This window comes from Pteropus medius, unplaced genomic scaffold (assembly GCF_902729225.1).
Source record: "Pteropus medius unplaced genomic scaffold, Ma_sr-lr_union100, whole genome shotgun sequence".
Lineage (NCBI taxonomy): Eukaryota > Metazoa > Chordata > Mammalia > Chiroptera > Pteropodidae > Pteropus > Pteropus medius.
The window spans coordinates 5,535,128-5,561,759 of record NW_024342467.1 but is presented as its reverse complement, the minus strand read 5'-3'; the positions used below and the strand labels follow the sequence as shown (position 1 = coordinate 5,561,759).

At 32.9% G+C, this 26,632-nt stretch overlaps 1 protein-coding gene across 5 annotated transcripts in view; it reads left to right on the top strand.

The window, feature by feature from the left end:
* The first annotated feature begins 589 nt into the window (after positions 1–589).
* The window catches only part of AGMO (alkylglycerol monooxygenase), a 287,513-nt gene continuing 261,470 nt past the window's right edge, over positions 590–26,632 (top strand). For all 5 annotated transcript variants that reach the window (XM_039862435.1, XM_039862436.1, XM_039862433.1 and 2 more), the window contains exons 1-3: positions 590–878; positions 2,269–2,399; positions 12,488–12,639. In XM_039862435.1, the coding sequence (XP_039718369.1) occupies positions 753–878; positions 2,269–2,399; positions 12,488–12,639 (409 nt within the window). In that variant the 5' untranslated portion in view covers positions 590–752. The remainder of the gene's footprint in view (positions 879–2,268; positions 2,400–12,487; positions 12,640–26,632) is intronic.

Here is a 26,632-nt window from a genome sequence, read left to right as displayed (position 1 = left end):
GTAGGCCCCATAAATTCTAAGAATACAAATGTGACTAGTCAAGATTCCATTAAACAATGTAGAGCATGTAATAAACTAAATGCCCTTAAATTGGTTTGCAAACACTGTGAAGTTAACATGATAGCTTTAGATCTAGAAATACATAGGCAATAACTAGTATGGTATATTCAGCGCTTATTGACTTTCAAATTTACTTTTAAGTGAGATTAGAGGACCCTGTCCTTTCAGGAATTTTGACATTGTGGAGAGAGAAAAACTTGAACACCATGTGAAGTTCAAAAGGGAGAGAGAAAAAGAGAGTTTTCTTCATGTGATTTGAGTCTTGAATTTCCATCCACTTTTTCAGACTGAACTTTCACCTGTTAACACTTCTTTTTCTTCCCCTTTCCCAGGAGGTATCATGTACTATTTTGCGTGTGTGTTTGTTTCTTTTTTGAATGATAAATCAGTCATCTACAGCCAAACTCTGTTGTTTATCTTTGATTTGGGCATGATTCCTCACCTTTCCCTCCCCCATGTGCCCGGTTCTAGGACAGTACCCTCTGAACTTCGAACTCAGCCTTGATCCTAGTATTTTCCTTTCTCCCTGCACAGAATCTGCTGTTGGCTGAGCTCTCTGTGGAGCTTCGTTTCTAGCCATTCTCTGACAAAGGGCTTGTTCTGTGAAGCACATCTCGTCCTCTTTGTTCAGTCTCTGGCTTCAACCACTGAATCACAAATATTCTCCAGCTGGGACTCAGACAAGGGCAGAAATGAAGAACCCAGAAGCTCAACAGGATGTTTCGGTTTCCCAGGGAGTTCGCATGATGTTTTACATGATGAAGCCCAATGAAACGTCATTCCAAACCCTAGAAGAGGTGCCTGATTATGTAAAAAAGGTGAGACTATCTGGGAAGAGGCTGCTCTTGCTTTTTTTCTTAACAAGAAGTTAAACACATCCTTTCGTTCTTCACATTATTAAATTCCAATAAAAATAATTTTGTTTCATAAAGGCATGGAGCAAAAATAGAATTTCTACTTGAATGGGATTCTATACGATACTCTTAAACATCTTCTCCTATTAAATTCCCCTTCCCTGATATGTCACTCCAGAATATGACAAAATTCTTAAAAGTTTCCCTGAATACAGCGGCTTTGCAATTTGGCCCTGTATATCATTGGTAAACTTTATAATAATTTTATTTTTTAAGGGTAAACTTGTCTACCTCCTCCTAGGAAACTATTTCCTCTTTAATTTGGTAGAGGAGTTCAGCAGAATGGATACACAGCTGACTGAGTCCAACTCTGATTTTCTAACTTTGAACTTGAACCAAGTTTCATTTGAAACTGAAGTGTTTAGAGGCACTTTTCACTTTTGGTTCCTGGCTATGATTGAAAGTGGAAATATCCAGAATTAGAACTTGAATACTGAAGTTCCCCACCCTGTCAAAATTGTTCCTACAACGCTTACTAGTTAAGACCAGAAATAGAAAAAAAAAAAAAATGACATCAGAGAATATGTTCTTGGGAGTTCAGTTTAGAAAACTTTAAAACTCATTATTAGCTTCGAAATGAGTGAAACCCATAAATTATTCCAGGATTTGATATTACTCCTTTTTGAAAGAAAAAAACTGTGGTACTTCATAAATTGGTATCTTCATAAATTGTTATTTTTTATATTATAACACACACCTAGTCCAATATTTGGTCATTGATAGTGGAGCCTAAAAACATCTATTATATAAAAGAAAATTAAAGCTGAATGAATAAAACTTAAATGATGTCTCAAACACTTAAAATGGCCTTATTCTTTGAAATACTCAGAAAGACATTCTTTGTTCCTACAGTTTCAATTTGATCACTCCTGTAATTTTAAAAATGAAAAACCAGAATTGTGTACATCTTTAAAGGGATAACTCCTAAAGTGAGTCTAGCTTAGTTATATAGAGATAATAAACTTCTGATTATTGCATTTATTTTAAAATGTATTTTTCAGATTTAACTTTAAACATTTCCCTCCTAATCTTTGTTTTCTTGGCATAATTATCATGGTTATATCTGTTTACATTTTATTTTCAAATTGGATGATAGAATTGAGGCACCTGTTTAGTATATGTCTGAAATAATCAAATTTATTTGTTGGGAGAAAATGATCCTCTAGGAAAGGCATATACCTTCTCCTTCCATGAGCTATCACTCTGGACCTCCCACTTCTGGAATGACTGAGGAAATGTGGGAGCATTGCATATTGAATGCAATAACATCTCTTTTCTGCAATTTCCTTTCCAGGCAACTCCATTTTTCATTTCCTTGATGCTGCTTGAACTAGTTGTCAGCTGGATTCGCAAAAGGAAGCCACCAAGCCGTTTGGATGATGCGTTAACATCAATATCAGCCGGTGTTCTGTCTCGGCTTCCAAGGTGAGTTAGTTGGTTAGCAACACTGAGGAAATAAACTAAAATTCTCAAATTTGATGAAAAAAGAATTAGTTTATTTTTACATATATCTCCAAAAAGTTCAGTTATTGTCATTATTTAAAATTTTGATGTTCGTGATGGATTTTTCTATGCATTCATTAAAAAAAAATACTGCTCTAAATATTATTTATCTTAATTTCTGAGCTAATTGGTGTCCCCTTAAATTTCATGCCCAAGATGTATGCTTCATTTGCCTTACCTTAGTCCTGAGCCTGAGTTATGGTTTAGTTATCTACTGGAAAATTAATTTTGCCTCAGGCCAATTCACATGCTATAACAATCTTCTAAGCAGACACTCCCTGGTCAAAATTACACAAAACTCTGGATTAGTGCAATGATCTCCTACGTGCTGTCCCTGTCTCTAGTCCTACTTCATTTGCAGCCAAACATTTACATAATGCGAATCTGGTGGAAACTCTTTATGGGCTGAAGATAGTGTAAAAATTCCTTTCCCGATCTATGGAGGCCTTGGTCTATCCACCCTTCATTCTCCTTTCCCCTTTTGCAATATTCGTTCCTTTTTTGCTCTACTCTACTGCTTGCCATTGCCCAGCTGTCACATGGGGTTCCTTCTGCTTGGAAAGCCACCCACGTATATGATTCATTTTGGTTTTCATTTTTTTTTTAAGTCTAGGCATAGATTTCTCTTAAAGAATCACACTCTTCAGCAAATCATATTTGTTTTCCATCCCTACGTTAGACACCACTTCATTATGGTCCCATGGAACTTGTGCTTACCTGCTTACCCCAGATATAGAATTGTCTCATGGCATTGTCTCATCTCATTTTCCTCCCAGCCCTTCCTTGCATGCAATTTGAGAGCAAGAAGTGTTTTTTCTTCATAGTATTAACTCCTATGCCTGAAATAATGTTTGGTACATTGTAGTTAAAAAAATATATTAATATTTTTATAGTGTTATGTTAATGATAATATTGAATGATAAAGAGACCAAACAACAGTAAATAATAAATGACCAAATACTTTTTAGAAAGAGGAAATTATGTGTGTAGAGGAGAAACTAGTGAATGGAAGGTTCATCCGTAAATGAAGATTTACCAAAGAGGCAGAGGGTTATATTATATAAGATATAATCTTATAAGATTATATAACTGCTAAGATTTCCTTAGAAGTCCATGCTTTGTGTTGTTTATGACTGTTCTCACTCCTGCTTCCCACCCATTGCTTCTTTTATTGTTTTAAGAACTTTACTTCTGACCAGTGCTCATTACTTTGGAATGTTTCAATGAACCACCCAGTGGGAAACCAAGGTGGATTTAAAAAAAAAATAATAACAAGAAAACTTAAAGATATCTGAGAAAAGAAAATAATTTCATACAATTGCAGAAACTTGTTTAATTAGGAAGTAAACCTAAAAGTAAAATCATTTCATAAATGTTACCATGAAAAAGACAATAATTATAATAATAATTACTCTCTGAACAACTATTTGAATGGTTGCACATTGTTTTCAGAATCAGAGGATAATACTTCATGTTATTAACAGTTAATTCACAGAATATCCTAAATAACAATTACTATTATGCATAATTTCCTCTATTCCATGACTCCCTTGAATAGAATTGAACAAGAAATACATTCAACATACTCAAGAGATAGGTAGATTTGGTTATTGAAAAATACCCACCTGGCTACTAGTTCATTCTGAATAAGTTAAGTGTATAGGTTTATCAGAATCGGACAACCGATAACTATAAATATAACTTGATAACTAAGAAGTACTCCCCCGTTGCGATTATGGATCACATATTTTGTTGAATCAAAAGGGATTTATTTAAAAATCAAGGAGAAATCAAGTTGAATGAATGCTTCAGTGTTACTTTTACTTTTTCAAGTTTCACTTTGGTTAAAAGTGAAATTAGATTGTTCTCTTACCATAACATTGTAACTACTAGAAACATAATCTTCACCCTTAGCCCTATATTTCTGTTCAGCAGTGTGATTTTAAAAATGTACAGAGTTATAACAGGATATATAAGAATCAGAACTATATTTTTGTTGAAACAAACACCAAAGCATGAGGAAGATGAGGAGAGGGAGGGAGGTTACAGGAAGGGAGAGGGTAGGGATGGGAGAGAGAGAGAGAGAGAGTTAGTTCTTTAACTCTGGTGCCCTTTAAAACAAAAGGTAAAAGGTTGTGAACTTGAATTTGTATTTTGAATGACAACAGCAAATGGCTTCTTTTTTGTTCTTGTAAATGTGAACAGCAATTCTAAATTATGAAAGGTAGATAATTTTGTAAGTTTTGCAATGGATTTTACCCTTTATAGCCCTTTTTCTAAAAGATCTCAACAAAGCAAATTATCTGAAAATGAAATTCAAAAATAGTTTTGTTTATTTTGTTGCTACTTAAAAAAAACAAAACAAAACAACAGATGTAAGTAGAGAAGGAAAGCTGATCCTCAGAATCTACTCCACTGCATATCTCGGCAAAAGACAAGAAGAGGTGGGTTAACAAAAACTCTTAAAACAATATTTCAGTTGAAGTCACAGCATCAAGGGGAATCCTCGTGCAAATCATTAACAGCTGAAGGTTAGATTAACACAGCACTGATCGTATCCTCTCCGAGGGACTAATTTCATTTTCTGCATGAGCAACAGGGACTTGCCGTGTCCTTAAAACACACGATTACAAGAAAAATGGTAGCATATCACTCGTTAATTCGTTTGTGAGGAATTACACGTTGGATAATAATTCCAAATAGGCATGTGGCCTCTGACAAAAGAAGTTGTGGAAATCAAAGTGAAACCCTGAACATATTTTTCCACTTTGCCATTCATGTAATGGAAACGCTGGACGCAGACTGAGGAAAAACAATGTTGATTTGAGGGTCTCGATTTTATTATTATATAAAATTTGAAATATCCTGAAGATTAGTAGCATACATACCACACTGACAGAATAAAACTACACACTGTATCTTTCAAATCTTTATGTAAGGGAAAATATTAATCATAGACAAGATTATATCTTGTTTACAAGCCTGTTGAACAGAGAACATCATGTGTAATAAAAGTCCATCTGTCCTAAGAACCGGATTCTGGGCAAGCCTGCATCTGTTTTGCTCTTCTGGAATCCAGTGGGCAGCCCTCCTAGTCATAATCTACTCTTGAAGTTATAGACGGATATTTCTATTTATCATAGTTAAATAGTGTATCACATGCAGATCATCTGCCTTTTTATCCATTACTTACACGTGTGACTATGAAAAATTAAACTTATTAAAAATTTTACTAAATCTATTGACTTAAAAAAAAATCTATCTAATACTTGTGAAATGTCTTGCTACTGACTTAAATGCTAACGAGTGAAAAATAATCACATATTTTTCCTGCTTGTTTAAGCAGAACTCAATTTCCAATCCTTCATTAGAAAACCGGGACCTCAATTTGTTACTTCCTTCCAATGTTTCTGCTTCCATAAATTGCATCCTCCCCAGAGAAATTTTATTCCCGATATAAATATCTACAGTATGTTTGTTTTTAATGGGTTCATTTATTCTGTTGAAACAGCAGATTATAAATCAAATTGCAATAGGTTGGAGGGATAATTTAAGTAGGTAAATTTTCAAATAAGTTGGGGACACTCCACTTTTAATACATATGGGTCACTGCCAAATTTCACTATGGAGTTAGCTCTGCAATGTTCTACCATACATATGAACAGTTTTACTGGCCACGACTGCCATGGAATTTTCCATTCCTGACAAGAAAGTTCCAAAAAAAAAAAATTTTTTTTTTTAAGAGGAAATTAAACCTCTTTGAAATACTTTTGACTCTTTGGGGTGGGACTGAAGAATAAAGGAAAATTGTATACTGGGTTTTTGCACTAGACGTTAGTATCAGAGGCAAATACTGCCTTTGGCACCATCAGCTTTCTAACAAATAGATGCCTGTTTTGGATGATGACTTTAATAAGCGGTTATTCATTGTCCAAAATAAGAGTTAAACACATTCGTGCAGATATTCGTGTAGTGCGAACAATGATATTTTATTATTAACAGTAATATATTTATTAACTTAGAAAATTAGTTAAAAACACCCCATTTGAAGAAAATAAAATTTAAAAAACTTGCTGGTTTGTTAATTTTATTTGCTTAGGAAGAGCACTTCACTTCCTCCAAACTTTTACCTTAGACAACTTATAAATAGACTTTGTTATTAATTGTGTAACTTCAGAAATTGCTATTAGAATAATCTTCTCTACTAAATGCAAACTTTCTTGTGTTGACTAGTCTGCATTTGTGTGCTTATTCAATAGCAGAATTGAATTACATGAAGTAATTTACTTCTTGCAAAGTAAAGAATGTAGCAAATTTACTTTTTAAAAATCTACCACATTGTGTTTATAAAAGTCTATGGTTTTATGTTTGTAGTAAAATGTAATTAAATAAAATAATTGTTTCATAAATATAGCGTCATTTCACAGTAAGTAATAGCAGTACAAATTATATCTGTCTGTAGAAGGTAGAGGTTACATTAGGTATTTTGTTATTACTGAAGAAAAATTAATGTTCCACTAGATGGAGCAAAAGTGGCAGTAGCTTTACAGATAAACAGTACAAGGTTTAAGGTTTAAGAGATTTTGAAATAAATAAAAAAAATTTCTTGGGAAAGTCAATCTATACAATGCAAATTTATTTATATATAACTTTCTAAAGCTTATAAAATATTTAGAATAATCTCATTTAAATATTGATTTATTTTTTGATTTATGTGACAAGATTATTTGCAATAAAAATGTCTAATTTATTTTCTTCAATTTTGCACAATCTGGCCAAACCAGACAGTACACACAGTTCTAATGACAGTCATGTAATAGTATAAATTGGCAGATGTCTGTGAGTACTGGGTCCATAATTCATAATGCTGAAAGTTGCTTTGAAATTTTAACAGTTTGCAAGGAGAGAATTACATCAAATTTCATTTGTTTTGTCAATGATTAAAGCATGAGCATATTTTTAGCTAGATAATTTTAGAGTCCATTCGGCCTAATGCTCTCATACCTTAAATCAGCCCTGAGATACAGAAAGGGTGAATGTCATGTCAAGCGTTATCTTTCTATTTTTGATGATGGGTACATTCAAACTGAGATGACTTTGAAAACAAATCAGCTTTAATTAGTAATTTCAATCCCCAAATAATATTTATTCTAATTTATTATTTTAAAATCACAACATTATAAATTAACTTCATCTTTTAAAAAATCCAGGATTATACTGGAATAGCGATTTGGTGCCTTACCAGATTTTATATTAACTAAATATTAACTAAATATTGGCAAATCTCTAGTGTTGAGAGATAATGTTATATAAACGCATAAAGAATTAGCTACTTTTCATTTGCCAAAAGACATACCTCAAACCCAAGGGAAAATAGCTATTTGGGGGAAATTTATAAAGAAAATAGGACAATGAGAGGAAAGACTCTATATATACAGGTTGTTGATTAGAAGATTCTAATGTCTCCTTATATTTAGATCATTTTTTTTTTTGGTCTTGTGTTTAAATTTAATAGGTAAAAGAGATCTAGTATTTGGTTATTCAATCCCCTGTACTACCTGATATTTTATCTCCATGTGATACAGTAAGCTCACTATATATATATATATATAATATGCATATATATATATATTATATATATATTATATTATATATATCACTTCCCACAGGATGAGGTTTACAGAGTTGAAGTTTAAATTCCAGAGTGCAGAGTCATATGCTGGGGGTTGGGGCTGGGAGAAGATGAAGGAATTTGGAAGAGAAAGAGGAAGGAGCTTTGGTTTATGATTCAAGGTCTGGTGGGAACTTTTTTGAAAATGTAGGTGCTATTTCCTGCAATCAAGGGCTTTCCAGAGCTTGATCATCATTTCCCAGCTGTATCCCTTTGCCGAACTGTTTTTAGTTGTGGGCAGTCCATGGCTGTTTTTTCCCATTTATGATGGAAGAAGATCATATTTATCTTGCTGATAGAAAGCAGGGAATTTAACTCCCACAGCTTCTCCCCTCTTTCTCTTCACCTTGAGGAAAGTTTAACTTTGTTCTAAAGTGTGGGGGAAAAAAAAGCCTCTACTGTAGTATGTCAGGCAAATTTCAGCTTGATTTGTGTCAACCCTAATAAGAAAGTTGACAAAGTAATAAATTGGGTGTCTGCTCAAGATCTGGCACCCATACAGGAAATAAAAAGGTATTTCAATTTCAGGCAGGTTCTCTTTGTTTTACAAATGAAGTTTTCCCGGGACCTTCTTTCTTTTATCAAATTCTTGGTATCTTAAAACCTATTTAAATTGTCACTGGAACTGACAAGAAAGATAGCAACTTTAAAAAAGAGATACTGAACTGATGGGACATTGATGAAGCAGGTGATTCTATTTGCCCTGTTCACCAGTGTGTCATCTCTGTCTTGTGCGGTCCCTGGCACCTCCTTGGCTCTTAATATGAAATTATTGATTGATTGAATGAATCCATGAATGGATCTGTTTTGATGACATGTACTAAAGCTTAAGGAAAAAGCTATAGCTTATTAGATTTTCTATTGTATTTTGTACATTTTTTATTTTTCTTTCTGGATCACTCTTTTTTAAGGTTATTGACTGAGACAATATTGCCCCCAAGGAGGCATGTGGACATTTGGTTTCACAACTTGGATAGAGGGCTGTGCTACTGGTATCTCTAGTAAATGGAGAACAGATATGCTGCTAAATATTCTACAATTCACAAGACAGGCCCTCACAACAAAGAATTATCTGGTCCAAATAGCAATAGTGTCAAGGTTTAAAATCCTTGGTTTAGTGAAATTATTAGGTTTACCCATATAAAACTAATATTATATGCTGTTTTTTACCTAAAATTTGAATTTTATATGACTAACCCTCTACTAAAGTGTAATAGGAAACAATTTTAAGATTTCATAATTTGGGTAACAGTTTCTATAGGACAGATCCCTACAAAAAAAAAATGATCTTGTCCAAATGTCAATAATGATGCTCGAGAAGCCCTAGCCTCAACAGTGGTCCCCAATCTTTTTGGCACCAGGGACCGGAGCTCCTATGAGAATTTAATGCCTGATGATCTGAGGTGGAGCTGAGGTGGTGATGCTAGCGCTGGGGAGCGGCTGCAAATACGGATGAAGCTTCGCTGGCTCTCCCGTAGCTCACCTCCTGCGGTGCAGGCCAGTTTCTAACAGGCTACAGTCCATGGCCCGGAGTTAGGGACTCCTGAAAAAGATATCAACTAAGCTAACAGGCTTAAAAATAAATTTCGTTCTAGCCCCTACTTTAATAACCTGGATAACAAATTGGAAGGCAAGTTTGATTAATTGATTGATTGATTTTTGAATTACAGTTGATATTCAATATTATTTTATATTAGTTTCAGGTGAATAGCACAGTGGTTAGACATTTATATAATTTACAAAGTGATCCCTCCTATTAGTCTAGTACCCACCTGACACTATACTTAGTTATTAAAATATTATTGACTATATTCCCTATGGAAAACAATTTGGAGTTACTTCAAAAAATTAAAAATATAACTACCTTATGACCTAGCAATTCCACTTATGGGTATTTATCTGAAGAAACCCAAGACACTAATTTGAAAAGATATATGCACCCTTATGTTCACTGCAGCACTATTTATAATAGTCCAGGTATGGAAGCAACCTAAGTGCTCATCAATAGACAATTTGAAGACAAGTTTTAAGTTTAGATTCTTGGATTCCTCAGAGATCCGGAAGAGAACGGTCTGTTCTGTCTCATGAGGGACCTCATGCACATGTGTGGACATTCCAGACTGCTTGTCCAAGCTCTGTCTACGTGTCCAAAAATAGACACCCTTGACTACCTTGTCACGTCTAGAAGTTTACACACCTGCACAAATCAGCCTTCTAAAGGACTGGACCAGGAAAGAGGCCCATGAAGCTTCTGCAAGCAGGCTCAGACCACTTGGACAGGGCATTCTGGAGTAGCCACATCATGGCCAGGGTTGAGACAGAAGTTCTGGGCAGGTAGTCCCTTTGGTTCAAGGACTCACACTCAGGGACAAAATACTCTTTCCAGCCATATAATCATTAAAGGAGGTCATCGAGAGAAATGCTGGTTGGTCCATGAGCTGGATCTGGGCATGAGAGACTCCTTATCCATTTCCTGTCCTTGGAATATATGTTCTGCCTGTTCCCATTCTAGCAGCTGTTTCAGGGGCATATCCTTGAGAGAATTAAGGTGTTGTTGAGACCATCTGGATTGAATACGTGACTGAATCTAGTTAAGACCTCTACATGGGCCTATCTATCTCATTTTATTGCGCTTCACAGGTATTGCATATTTTACAAATTGAAAGCAAGACCCTCCACTAGCAAAAAGGTTATGACCTGCTTTATTGCAGTGGTCTGGCACTAAATTCGCGATGTCTCTGAGGTATGCCTGCATAAACTTTTAAGATTCTGGTGGGAGGGTAGGGAGATTTACTTGTCTTATGGTCACCCAAGACAAGCCCTGTATATAATTTCCCTAGTTTATTAAGCCTACTACCTACCAATCTGAAGTGGTCTTTTTCTTAGGTCTCTTTCTACCCTCTGGGTATGGGGGACAATTTACCAACTGACAATAACCTCAAACTGAAAATTGAGTTTTAAAATATGATGACATGTAGTCCTTTTCAAAAGTGTAGGCATTTGAGATTTATATTTGTTATTTATATTAATGCTGTTATAAAGTAGCCTACTGTTTTACAGATTAAATAATAACAAAGCATTCAAAATATGAGACAATTTTAAAGTTATTAAATCATAATTAAAGTTATATCATAATTAAATCGAAAGTACATTAAAATTAAAGGTCTGGTCTCCAAAAGACCTGGTAACATGCTAACTTATAAAAGCTGACTGCGTAAAGGAAAATATTATTAAAATGATGAATTTTAACAATATATTAATTTAAGCTGGTTCTTCAACTTTTACTTAAAATTAGATATTTCAGAATCCTCAACTTTTTATGGCTTATAAATAAATATTGGGTAGAATTATCAATTCATTTTATTGATAAATAGAAAAGAAAAAGTCAATTCAATCAAATTTACAAAAGTGATAAAAGGAATAATCATTGAGTTTGATCTTAAATTTGGTCAAATAAAATTTAAAGAAAAAATACCACACTTTATAAAATTGAAGTATATTTTGTGTACTTTTTGAAAGATTTTGAAAGTTCTTGAAATAAAAATTTACAGAAGCTAGGTACAATGGATGGCAAGACATATTTTGTTGTCTGGGTTTTTAAAAAAACTGTTTATTTTAACTAGATTTCTATATTTCTATATTTCTATATTTAACTAGATTTATATCTTGAGAGCTGGGGTTTATATTACTATAAGAAATATTGAAATGCTGAGTATCCAATATATAATCCTAAGAATAATATCTAAAAAGCGTTAAAAGTGTGTGAGTGTGTGTGTGTGTGTGTGTATAAAAGAGGGAAGAAGGAAGGAGTATAGATGAAGAGAGAATAGTTAGTCAGAAGCAACTTTAAAGGCAAATATTATGAGAGTCACATATTTTAAGGCAGTGGGCAATTTGCATTCCCCTTTTAAAATATGCTATTTATAATTTTCTACTTTTTATATTTCCTTTAGATTTAAGATTGTACTCTTCATTAAGATTTAGAAATGACAATCTCAGAAAGTAAGTCATAGTTTTGTCATATTTGTGTTGTATAAGTTCCACAAAAAGTATTTTAAGAGACATAAAATACAAATTTCAGCCTAAATTCCATGAAATTGAGAGTGCAAAAAGGTGGCATCCATGATTCTTATAAAACAAAAGGAAATATTATGTGAATCATTTTGATACCAAGGAAATTGAACTTCTTAAAAGTCATGTAAGAGACAATGGAGAAGGGGAGAAGGATTTTATTTTTACATACAGATATGTTAATTTTTAAATGTTATCTAAAATGTTTTAGCATAATGTTACATCTAAAATGTAGTATAATCATTGCTTGTGAATTTTATTTTTCCAGGTTGTTTACCAGGAGCATTGAACTGACCAGTTACACGTATATCTGGGAGAACCACAGGCTCATCAGTTTGCCTTGGGATTCTCTATGGACCTGGTATTTAACCTTCTTAGGAGTTGACTTTGGCTACTATTGGTTCCATCGCATGGCCCATGGTAAGTTGCAAATCAAGGCTTGATTGATAATTTATGTTGAATTGTGTTTGGCACGTGGTTGGTATTTAGTAAATATTTATTGAGTGAATGAATAAATGAATAACAGTTTATTTTACAGCATATAAAAATTAATGATGAAATTTTACTTTGCAAATTAAATGAAAACAATGTGAAGTCTTTGAAAAAAAGTGAAATTATTAGAGATACATTTTAATTATATATTTTATCTAACTTATTACAAGACTTTTTAGAAATTGATTGCTACAACATTACTTTTTAATGTATTGCCTTACATTGTTCTTATTATGACATGCTTGCTAGAGTATTGTGACACTTGTACACAATATCGAACTTCGCATCCCAATTATCAAGAATCATTCAGAAGAGCTCTGTAATGGGATGGAATCCTAGGTAACACGTGCTGTAATATGTAAGCTTGATTCAAGTTCTTGGCAGTACTTCCACCTTACAAATGAAAATGTGGTCAGCTAGGCACTCACCATAATGCCCAAAGCATTACCATAGCTTTGCAAAATTTCTCGTCAAATTCAGAGCCCTGTTACTGCACTGGTTCTCGGAATTTACTTTTTGGGATTCTTGGCTGCACCTTCCAAAGAAATATTTTGTTATGGAAAGGGAAGTAGAAGAGCAGGAAACGGTCTAAACCTCTGTAGGGATAAGTAGAGTTTGGAGAATGATTGTAGAACTGAGGTGAGCAAGTGGTCTCTAAGGAGGAATAAGGCATGCAAAAGTATTTCTGAAGGGAAATGGGGGAAAGTGCTAATTTTGAAAAACTACTGAAGAGCAGAACTCAGGCTTTCAGTGGGTGGTTGGGTTGAGTGGGTGGGAAGGAAGGAAGGAAGAGGAAGAAACCTGGAATAATAATAAAAAAATAGATGGGAGATGAAGAGACCTGAGATCAGGGAGAATGACTGAGTTATGTGTGTAGGAGTATGTGTGACCAAATATCCTCCCTGAGCAAAGATGAAGGAAATAGGAGTAGCAACAACAGGCATTGTGCTTAAGGCGGCTAAACATTAAATACACTACTATTGTTTAAACACTTTAAACATGTACATTTCATGAAATTACAAAGAGTTTTAATTCATTAAAATAATTTGGAATGGACATATAAACTAGAAAGAGTAATGTATTTTGTGTGTGATAACTTTTGTCTCTGAAAATAATAGGTCAGCTTCTGACATCATTTCCTTATATATAAATGCAAAAGGATACTCCCAAATCGAACATGATTAAGAATAAAATATGGCCTATGGAGTTAACTTTGTACTTTATTTCAAAATAGTAGTTTTCTCTCTAAAATGAACCCATTGGCAATCTTCCTCACTTTCTTTGCAGCAAATGGGTAATGCAAAAAGCATTTACATTGTATTACTTCATTTCAGGAACCTTCTAATATCACACTGTCCTGTACGGATGTGTTTGTTTGGGAAATCTGCAAATTCACTTAATTTTTGAAAGCTCATTATAACAGGAAACAAAGAACCAACAAAATATTACCAAATATAAAACTTTTAAAAATAAGTTGATTGTAAGTGCTCTCAGGGAAGAGCAATAAAGTAAAATAGTATATTAAAAACATGAAATCAAGGCTGTTTAAAGTATGCTTCCCATTAGAAAAAATTGAACTGAGTCCAGTGGAGGCAGGCATTAAAAAAAATTTGAAAACCTTCTGGAAAAACACTCACCACCTTCAGGCTATGAGGCCTAATCATAAGTTCAAAGACTTTTGACTTGTGATGGAAAGCTAGTAGGAAAAAAATAAATTATGTAGTGTGTCAAACTTCAAAATTACAATCATTTTAAATTCTATATGATAGCGTAAAATATTTAAGAAGGTTTTTATAAATCTAGTAATACACAAGAATATAAAAATTATAATATCAAATTTCTTGAGCCTCTTGGGTTACTGGTTAATTGGGTAAATTTATTCAACTGAAAAGTTTGAACAGTTCTAAAACCCAAATGTTGTTTCAAAATATAAAGGAAAACTCTGCTTTTCCTATTTAATGTGTTACTTTCCTTTCACTATTTGCAATAAAATGATATAATAAAAACATATTCCACATTCATTAATAATTGCTATGAGTTTTGAAGAAAATATATTATCTACTTAAAATTTTGTTTTTACATGTTATATAAGTTACTTTTTTTAGTAACGCAAATTGTTGACAGGTATTTGTTGCTGTTACTTATTTGTTTTGAATGCATGTAAAATTTTCTCACATTAAAGGTACAGTTTGGTATTAATGAAAGAATTTATTCTCAAAAACTTGAATTCCATCTCTATTTCCATGCAAAAGAGCAGAGGGATATATGAGGCTATATATGTTCTTTATATTTCATTATCTTTTCCTCTGAAATAAAGAGAAAGAAATTGATAATTATTATCAACTTACACAAAAAGACAAATAGTGCAAAAATATCCATAGAATACTTTGACAACTTTAGAAAGTAATGTAGAGTGATAAAATTAAACACATCTTTAATTAAAAGTAGCTTCTTGCATGCTTAGTTTCCATTACAAAGGAATACATTACTTTTTTTGTACTTTCTATTAGTTATACTAAACATGTAAGATGATAGTAAAAATTTTTAAGGGAACATTTGAAACATAAATGATTACTGCTTTGTAAAAGCAAGAATGAAGCTTCCAGGGTGCTGGTAATAAATTTTATCTCGTCTTAGATGGTAGTTACATGAGTATATATATTTGTAAAAATTTATTGAGTCGTACACTTATAGTTTATGTACTTTATACCTCAATAAAAAGTTAAGTTGGCAAATAATGCCGCTAGCATGATTTCTTGGTAAATAGTTTGAAGTCAGAAAGATATAATAGGTAACCAAATTTAGAAATCAGAACCCAGAAATTATTTGTTGCTATAAGCATAAACACGTGACCTCTTACAGATTTTTACCTTTATCAGTTTCTACGACCAAGGATGGTGGAATAAACAGCAGGCTAGTTATTAATTTTATAGACTCTCTTCTCCAAATGCTTCTTTGCTACTTCTTGCATTACCAGAGGTAGTAGATACTATAGATGTTTCTCCTTTGCCAGCTAATCTGATGTTAGGCTTTGCCAATTTAAAGAGACTGACGGTTACTTCAAAGCCAGAACAGCAGGAAGGGACTTTGCTTTCATTTTCCAGAGTGCTCTTTTCCATATGGAACTTAACAGACCTGGTTGTGTTTACCTTAAGGCTAAGCGGTAGCCTAAATCTTCAGGTAAGATCCCTGCCCTCCAGGAGACAACACCAGAGGACTCTCTGTAACCCTCACCCTCTAGGGCCTTACACACTCTAGCAAGTATCTCTGTCACTAGCAGAGTTCCTGTGGTAGTCACTATGTCACCAAAAATATTTGACTCAGATTGGGAGTGGGGTTTCGTCTACATTTATGAATATCTGCCTTATTCACTCTCTTTCAGCGCTCTAGGAATAGCTGGGTTCTGCAGTTGCTACTCTGTACCACTGAACTACTCCTTGTTTACCTCTTTTAGTAGTTAACTATCTTTTTTACTAGTTAATAATTCTTTATCTTAACTTTTCCTTATTTAAATCATTGGTGTCTGTCTCCTAATTGGACCCCGCTGATATGGCCAGCCTCCTCACATGTTATATAGGGTTGTAAATTAGAGTTCACTTAACTGTACCTTTTATTATTTCATTCTGAGGCATTGGTTACACGTTGAGGCTACAACACAATTTAGTTCAGTTACGAAGTAAAGATGTTCATCTGTAAATTGCTATAATAAACAATTGATAAATGCCCCTCTAAACTCTAATTCTTTTAGTTAACTAATGAACCGCATAGTTCATTTTCTATTCATGTCTTTCTGTATTTAAATAAGGGTGAGTGATTTTATTTTTTGTAGTTACAAACACTTATTCTCATACTTTATTGTGATTAAGTGAGCCTTTGTATATGACTATTAAACTACAATTTTTTTCATTCTTTTTTGACTTTTAAGGGGGTTAAATTTAAATCATTCTAATTTCCATCGTTGTTTAAACAAGGGCCATACACAGATGTATTAATTGAAAATTATTTTATTTTGTGATGGTGCTAGGATTGCGTTCTATATTGAAGAATAGGTTACTTACATTTAGTTGCATTTGTATTTTTCTTAATACTGGAATATACCTAATTTCTTCGCCATATAATATGCCTCACTTTCTTTTAAAAACACAGCATGATTTTATTCTTATTTTAACACAGAGGGTGCAATTGTCTGTGTATTTGCCTGACTTACTGTCTTTCCTCTAGCTTTTACCCATGATTTCCCACCTTTCCTCAGCCCTTGGAGTAGCCATCATTAAGAATACATATATAAAGAAGTCTAGGAATTCCTATCAACTTGCCTATGACTTCCAGTTTCTTATCATTACTTTCCACTAAGAAATATGGCACTCATGTCAACCATTTTCCTCTGAGTTCATTTCAATAATAGGTAGTATCTTATGTCTAATGTTAAACATTTGTCCATAGAAACACTTTAAATATATATGTGCTGAAAGATTACCATTATTTTTCCCTCAGAGAGCCCTGTATGAGGGAGCTTTCCTTCTAGAAATAACTTATTTTTATCACTGGCAGCTGCAGTGATAAAAAAGAACACCCTTTGGAGTTCTTAGATTCTATATGTGGTAATGTATGGAAAGTATATTTGAAGCAGATTCTGGCCATCACCCAGGTTTTGAAGGTATAGATGCATTGAGAGATATCAAGCAAGCAAGTCATACATTTGATAATGAAGAATAAGAGCTTTAGGAATCTCCATTAGACTATTTCTGAACATTGATACTAAAGTGGAGAATTTTTTCCAGGAGTAGTTTAGAGCATTAGAGCAATATGGCTATAGCAATATTGCCCAGAGACTAAAAATGGTGTGAAATGAGTAATCAAAATGAAACTGGGAGACAGAGATAAAGATTAATTTATAAGCCCCATCTGACTTGTGACTCTTCTTGAGACAGAGAACATGCATTATTTTTCTTTTAGTGCTAGGACCTAATACACTTGCCTGTTATTTTGCAGAGAGAACATTGAAATTGGTTTCAAGAGATCTAGGTGTATGACTGTGTGTGCAATGATTTACCACACTCGTAACTTGGGGATTAACCTCTTTGAGACAGATTTTATTTACCTCCAGTTTTATGAGGAAGTTTAAATAAAAAAAATGCTTCAAGAGTGCAGGAACCAAGTAAAACTGAATGAATGAATGAATGAATGAACGAATGAACAAACCAACTCTGAAAAAGCAAAGTGGAGGCTTTTTGAAAATTTAGTAATATTAAAATAGTCATAAAAGAAAAAAGCTTAAGTTTAGGGTGGCCTTTAGCATAACATTGAAATGATATTCAATTAAATATGATCTGGGAAAACCAGATTTTCTCCCAAGTAATTTTGTTCAGAAGGAGAATTGGGAAAAGTCTCTCTTACTAAATGTGTATGATGTATTAGCAAATAATACATTCGAACACTGCCATTTTAGAGTGCAAAAAGCCAAATAAGTAGAATTTTATCCTTTTTTCATTCAGTAAATAATTGCAATTGTGCCTGAATTTAATGTTACCATATTAAAACAGCACAATGAGAAAGACTTCTCTGCTAACTACTAAAAGAATACACTAAGTAAAGATTCCTGGAGAAATCAACTAACTTAAAGACTTCTTTCTACAATTACAAACTTTTCATTCATGCATCTCTACTCATTCAAGTATTAATTTTTTTCAACAAATATTTAATGACCACTTATATTATATTAACCCTATACTGGGTACCTGAAATAGCTTGGTTAATAACAGATCAGGACATCAAGTGTTCATTCTATAGATGTTAGGCATTAACAATTAATTATAATAATGACAGAGAAAGTAGAAAGATGATTATGGAGTGAACTCTAAAACTGATGAAAGAAACTGTCTCCTCACTAATTCTTAAATTTCCATATTAAATATGCTGATCCAGTTTTCTTGAAGTGGTGTACATAAAAACCAAATGGAGTTCTGTTTAAGATTTATATTCCTGAAACGATGATGCTAGTAATAGTAGCAATAGTCATATTCATAGTTAAAAGTCAACTATTATTGAAAGCCATTAGGGAAGCAACAAGTATAGTAATAATAAATAGGCATAGATTCTGGAGCCCGGTTACCTGAGTTCAACTCCTAGTAGTGCCACTTATTACTTGAGATCTGGAGCAGGTTAATCTATGTCTTAGTTTCCTCATCTATTAAATGGAATAATAATACTATACACCTCACAGGATTTTTATTAAAGCTTAAATGAGTAAAATCTTAGGAAAGTGACTGGTCTATTGTTCATATTGTTTAAAATTACTGTTATTTGAATTAATGTGTATTGTATTGCCTAGTACTAGACTGTGCTTAATAATACAACACATTATATTATTTAATTCTCAGAACAGCCCTATGAAGTAAGATTCAGTTGTTCATCCTATATTAAATGAGAGCCTACTGTCTACTAGGAATTCTTCTAATTGCTGGGAGAAGTAAGCAAATAAAAGTTGCTGCCCTTATGGAGTTTAGATTCTAATAGGAAAGGAAATCCAGATATAAAACATAAGTTATATAATATAATGCCAAAATATAAAAAAACCCTTCTGGGGGTGGCTCCATAGTGTAGTGGTTAGCCCATCTGCTTTGCATGCAGAAGGTCCTGGATTTCGTCCCAGGTGGAGCCACAGACCATACCCCCGGGTTTGCCACGCCCGCTGAGTGCGCCAGGCCCCGGGTACATGCCGTGAGTGTGTGAGAGAGGATGGCCTGCCTTCAGAGATCTAGTTCTGAAGGGGAAATGGCAACATCCATGGGTCAGGGGTGGAAGTGGAGGGTGGAATTAAAGAGAGGGGAAATCCCCTCTGATGAATGAAACCGAAGAAGTACTAAATAAATGGAGAGATATTCCATGTTTATGAATAGGAAGACTCAATATTTTCATGATGTCAGTTTTCCCAGTTTGATCCATAGATTACCAATCAAAATATCAGCTAGTTATTTCATGGATATGAACAAATTGATTCTAAAGTTTATATGGAGAGGCAAAAGACTCATGACAGCCAATACGATATTGAAGAAGAACAATGTTGGAATACTGACACTACTCAACTTCAAGACTTAACCATAAAGCTACAGTAATCAAGACAGTATGGTATTAGTGAAAGAATAGACAGATCAACGGAACTGACTAGAAAACCCAAAAATAAACTCACATAAATATAGTCAATTGATCTTTGACAAAGGAAGAAAGGCAATATAATGGAGTAAAGATAATTTTTTCAACAAATAGTGCTGGAACAACTGAACGTCTGCATGCAAACTCAATCAATCAATCAATCAATCAATCTAGACACAGACCTGACAACCCTTAACATAATTTAACTCAAAATGGGTCACAGACCTAAATGTAAAACAAAACTATAAAACTCCTCAGAGATAACATAGGAATAAACCTAGATGATTTAGGATGTTGCAATGATTTTTAGATAAAATACCAAAGGCGCAGTCCATAAAAGAATTGATATGCTGGACCTCATTAAAATGAAAAATTTCTGCTCTGTGAAAGACAATGTCAAGAGGTTAAGAAGACAAGCCACATATTTGGAGAAATATTTGCAAAAGACAAATCTGATAAAGGACTGTTAGCCAAAACATACAAAGAAATTTAAAAATTCAACAACAATAAAAGAAAACAACCCAATTAAAAAATGGACCAACAACCTTAACAGACACCTCATGGAAGAAAATGTACAGATAGCAAATAAGCATATGAAGTGATGCTCTATATCATATGTCATCAGAGAGAAGCAAATTAAAATAATAATGAAATACCACCACACACCTATTAGAATGGCCAAAATCCAGAACACTGTCAAGACCACATGCTGGTGAGGATGTGAAACAACAAGAACTCTCATTACTGCTGGTGGAAATGCAAAATGATAGAGCCACTTTGGAAGACAGTTTGGTGGGTTTCTTAAAAAAACTACATACTCTGACCATATTATCCAGCAATCACAATTTTTGGTATTTACCCAAGGGAACTGAAAACCTATTCACACCAAAACTTGCACATTGATGTTCATAGTAGCATTTTTATTTTTTAATGGCCAATATTTGGAAGCAACAAAGATGTCCTTCAGTAAGTGAATGAATACATTGCGTATAAACTATGGCCTTCAGAGGATTATGATGTGTTAATGTGTGTCGATTGTAACACAAGTAACACTGATGGAGAATGTTGATAATGAGGAGGGAGGCAGAGGGCGTATGGGAAATCTCTAAACTTTCATCTCGATTTTGCTGTGAACCTAAAATTGTTCTTAAAAAGTCTTTAAAACATTGATTTCCAATACAATGAATGGAATCTAAGTCATTTATTATTAGAAATATGCTTGCAACTTAAAACAATTAAAGCTCTATGATTTTGAAGTAACTTCCTAAGTCCTTGCAAAAGTCTTCCCAAACCAATTGTTACAATGTTTTGCTCGGTGCTTCAGAGTTTTCCACATCCCAGAGTAATGTTCTATATTAGGGTATATGGCTATGTTTTTTTTTTTTTTTTTTTTTTGGTAATATTAAAAAATAAATATGTACACATGTTTATGTTTAAGTAAGTGATATTAGTAAATAAGAAAGTTGGCAATCTGAAAATTAATTCCGTAAAACTATCATTGCATTGAATAACCTTTGGTGTAAAATACTCCAATTTTAAGGACTGTAGCACATACTCCAATTTTAGATATACCTTACATTATGGTGGTATAGATAAAGGTGGTGGGAATTCGTCAGATTCTAGATGTGTATTGAACCGAAGCTAATGCCAGTAGGGTTTGCCGACATTTTTATTATGGGTTGTATAGGAAAGAGAAAATTCACAAATGCTCCCAAAACTTGGTCTGGGAAAATAAGCGAATAGTGCCATTTATTTAGGAGGATAATGAGGACTGGAGTGGACGGGCAGGGGAGTGGAAAGTGGGGCTGGAGAGTTTTATTCTCCCTTGTTTACACAGAAGAAAAGGGATCTCAAATGGATAAGTTATATTACACAAAGCTAGCAAACTTTAGCGCTTGTTTTCAATTCAATTTTAGTATGACTAAAGATGTGGATTGTGAAAGAAACACGGGGTTCTCTTTATATATCACATTATAGTTCTATGCAAAAAAATGAATATAGGGCCAGAAGGAGAATAAGATTTACTGTGGAGAAGGACTCATAGCGACTCTATGGAGTTAGCTATCCTTAATACTTTGGTCCACTGGCTTTGTCCCAATTTCAGAAGATATCAGTTATTTTTTCTTCACTATTAAGACATTTGGACATAGAGAGATTTTGGGGGTTAAATTTTGGGGGAAAATTTTCTGCTTCAAGCAGTAAGAAAAAAAATCAACAGAAAATTTTCTCACAATTCTGCAGGCTAGAAGGCTGAGATCAAGATGCCATCAGGGCTGGTTTCTATGTCTGTGTCCTAATCTCTTTTATAAGGACATCAGTCATGTTGGATTAGGATCCACCAAAAATCGTCATATTCTGAGGAACTGGGGGTTAGGATTTCAAAATATGATTTTTTTGTGGGGGGGAACACAATTTAGCCCATAACAATAATCTAGGCAACTGAGAAAACAATGCTCTTTTCATGAACATACTTAGAGCAACTTCAATGGCTTGAGGAAGAGGCAGTGTTTAGTGGGGAGAAAAAGGATACGTTTTGAGTCAATGACACTTTGTTTCCAATTCATTTCATCTTTCTAAAGCTCAGTTTCCTCAGTCGTGAAGTGGAATCAATAATCCTTTCATTTTAATGTTATCGAGCTTGAAAAAATAGTGAATTGTGATGTATCATAGAGCCACACTAAATATACAATTTTTAAAGAAAGATTATATTTAAAGTGCTACATATTTTCTTACTGTTTCTTTCTAAATCTTTGTAAAGCATTACAACATATTGTTTTATGTTTGCACAAATTAAGTATAAAATTAATTAGTATGAAATGTATAATTTTTGAAGTTTGATTAATTTCCTAAGTTGTTTTCCCAGTATTCATTTAAAATTAAACAAGTTCCTCATTTTAATTTAATTTTCTAATGTATTTTTTTGCAGTTTTAATTTTTTTTACAGTTTTTAAATTTTTGTATTTTCAATTATAGTTGACATTCAGTATTATTTTATATTAGTTTCAGGTGTACAGCATAGTGGTTAGACATTTATATAATTTACAAAGATCCTTTAGATCCCCTTGATTAGTCTAGTACACACCTGGCACTGTACATAGTTATTACAATATTACTGACTATATTCCCTATGCTGTACTTTAATCCCCATGTAACTATCAATTTGTACTTCTAAATCCCTTCACCATTTTCACTAGTTTCCCAAGCCCCCCGCCCAGCTGGCAATCACCAGTTTGTTCTCTGTATCTCTGAGTCTGTTTTCATTTTATTTGTTCATTTATTTTGTTCTTTAGATTCCAGAACTAAGTGAAATCATATGGTATTTGTTTTTTTCCTGTCTGACTTATTTCACTTAGTGTAATACCCTCTAGGGCCATCAATGTTGATGCACATGGCAAGATTTCATTTTATTTTATAGCTGAGTAATATTCCATTGTATATATGTACCACAACTTCTTTATCTAAACAATTCTATTTCTTTTATTCAATGGTACAAAGAGAGTGCCATAAGAGCTGACCTAATGTTCATGTAAAAAATTAGAATAACTTTTTTCTTTATAACAAAGCATTTATCCAAAAAACATTATCGTAGGAAAAAAAACACAAAAGAGCAAAAGATAGAAAATGAAATGTGTACCTAAACCTATCTTCCAGAGACAGACTTTGTAAATATAGAATAAAGAATAGACCCTGGAACCAAACTCCCTTGGTTTATACCTTAGCTCTATCACTTTCTGTGTAATACTGAGACAATTATGCCTCATTTTTGTGTTCCCTTAGTTGTAAGATGCAAATAACAATAGTATAATCTACATAGGATCTTTGTGAGGTTTAAATGAATTACAATTATGAAAACACTTAAGGCAGAGCCTGACACACAATAAGTAAAAAAAAAATATATGTATATATTAACTATTATGTCATCTGGTCTTTGTTTATATAATATACATTCTATAATAATTATCATGTTTTCCTTAAATGATAGTTAATATACATTAGTAACTAAAGTAATTATCTTTGTAAAAACACATGATTAAATTTACTTAACTTCATATTAACTTATTTTTTTCTCATTATTACCTGGAGATAATACTAGTACTTCATAAAGGATCTAATAAAGATATCTTATGTATTTGTATATTTGGATGTATGTACAAATGTATTATCTAATACAAACTAAAGCTAAAGAATACTGATTATATGAAACATCATGTAAATTTCTAGCAAAATTTAATGAAATCGTCTTTCTATTTAGTAAGATGCGTACATATATACAATATTCCACTTTTCTATGTAATACTGAGAAATGAACATTTCAAGTTTCAACACAGATATATAGGCAATAAGGAACACTAAAAGACTGTTTTAGACTCTACTTATAAAGATTGATATAGTCGATCTTTTCCTGGATAAATAGTTTCCTGGATAAATACTAATAAATAAAATCACAATGTACTTTTCTTTTAAAATTATTTGTTGTCCTCAAGTGCATATCATATAATTTGATTTTTTTTTAGTAGGTCAGTTTATCCATTCTCCTTTAAAAAAAACTTTAATGTTTTAGTTACTCTTTTTTAAAATAGTGAAAATTTGAACTAGAAGCGAAATCTATTAGAATTTTTACATTTGTATCTGCATTTTAAAATTTCTCGCTTTAATTAAATATAAATTTGTCTAAGCTTTCTCCAGGTTAGAGATTAAAATTTCTTTTCCAAGACCTAAAAATGACTTGAAAGTAAATTACTGAAACAAATTTGTTCTTTCTTCTCTTATCCTAATATGTCATTTAACTTTGACCTTTTTTTTTAACAGTTTGAAGTCTATATTTCATAGAATGCTTTCCAAAATGTAATTTTGTGTCATAGGCATTTCTAAAGTATGTATAGTTTTTTCCTTTCCAAATTCACAAATCTTGAAAACACACACACACACAAAATGGCACATTTTTACAACATATAGCTTGCTGCATCATTTTTTTAAAAACAAATGTTCAGTGCCAACTCTGTGCTTTGGAGCTGTTTGAAAATTGAAGAGGACATTTCCTCTAATGTGAAGTGTTTGTAGCATCAGTTAAACAAACAGTCCAGAGGAGCCCCAGAAAAATACACGACATGTGCAGGTGGTAGTTAAAGCAACACAGAATCTTATTTCATCAGTATTAAATTTCATTAGCAGTGATCTCTTTTTCTTTAGAAATTTAGGAACGTGGGAAAAAACTATGTCATTATGCAGAATTTGGTGGGTTCTACTGTGGCGATAATATTTCTTAGGAAAAAAAATTGACTCTAAATTAAAGGACGTAATGAACTGCATGTATAGCATAAAACCAAAAAAGTAGGAAGCAGAGAGCATAGAATGCAAATGAGTTTGAGTAGAGGACATTTTAATGGAGGCAGTGATATATAAATCACATTTATAGCAAAGATCTGTATAACACATTTTAAAATCTTACTATAAAGGAATAGTGAAAGCAATCATATAATGTAAGAATAAAAACAGATAATAGTTAAATAAGCACAGTAAGTTACTTAATTGTTTTGACTAAATAAATATAAGTGGAAAACTGGAATATGAAAAAGTATAGATACAATTAGTGATGCCAAGAAAAGAGACTGATTGATACTTTATGAGAATGGAATAAAGATTTCAGTGTAAAGAAATAACATAACCAAAACTCAACAGAAAGTCCTTGGAATGACAATATGTAATACTTAGATATTAAGTACCCACCATCTTTTTTAGTGACTCTAAATGCATACTTTATTGTATACACAGGTCAAAACTTCAACAGAAATAACTAAAAAATAGCACTCTCAGAGGTTTTGCCTAAAGTCTCTGGGTGAAAGGTAAGCACTGAAATGTAAGGAAGATGTTTTATAGGTGACAAGAAGTCTTGCCATTTTCAAATCCTATAGTACTCCAGATTTTAAATCTTCTTCGCTGGAATTAGGTATACTAAAACAAAATATTTGTGAATATATATTAAGGCTTAGTTGTTATTTTGATGTTGTTTAAACTACCCAATTTCTTTATTGTGTAACCCAAATTGATTAACACTGATTACTCATTCAAGATATTGACAGATGGAACAAGCAACATGCTAGCTCTTTTGAAGATGATTGGTAATTATATTTAAATATTATAGACAGATTTGTATATATGCATATATTGAATAATTTCCATGTATGTTGAAATATAACTCTTCCCCCAGATCATCATGCGTCATCCATTATAAGAACATTAAAAAATATTATCTCTAAGAAATTGAACAATAAATCCATGACATCATCTAATATTCAGCCTGCCCATTTTAATTCCCCCAATTATGCCACAAATGTCTTTTATGAAATATTTTATTAGATGAAATCAATATTTACCGAATAGTATTTTTTTGTGCCTTTTAAGTTGAAACTGTTACGTTTTTTAAATGCCATTTATAAATATCTGAAATGTTCAGGCCAGGACAGTTGTCTTATAAAATTGTACACATTCCAGCTATATCTGACTATCCCTCCCAGTGGTTCTTAACTTTACCCTCTGTCCTCTGAATTGTCTGCAAACTGAATGTTAGGTCTAGACTCTAAATTGATTAGACTCAGTAAATATTTGTGGCAAGAAAAGTTCACAAATAACATGAGGAACTTCAGATCAGGATGCCCTTAAAGCAAGCTGCCACACAATTAGGTAAGATAATGAAAGATCAGGACTGCTTTTGCCCAAACCCATAATGGTACATTTTCCCCTTTGTATATAGTAAGTGTATATAAGTGTA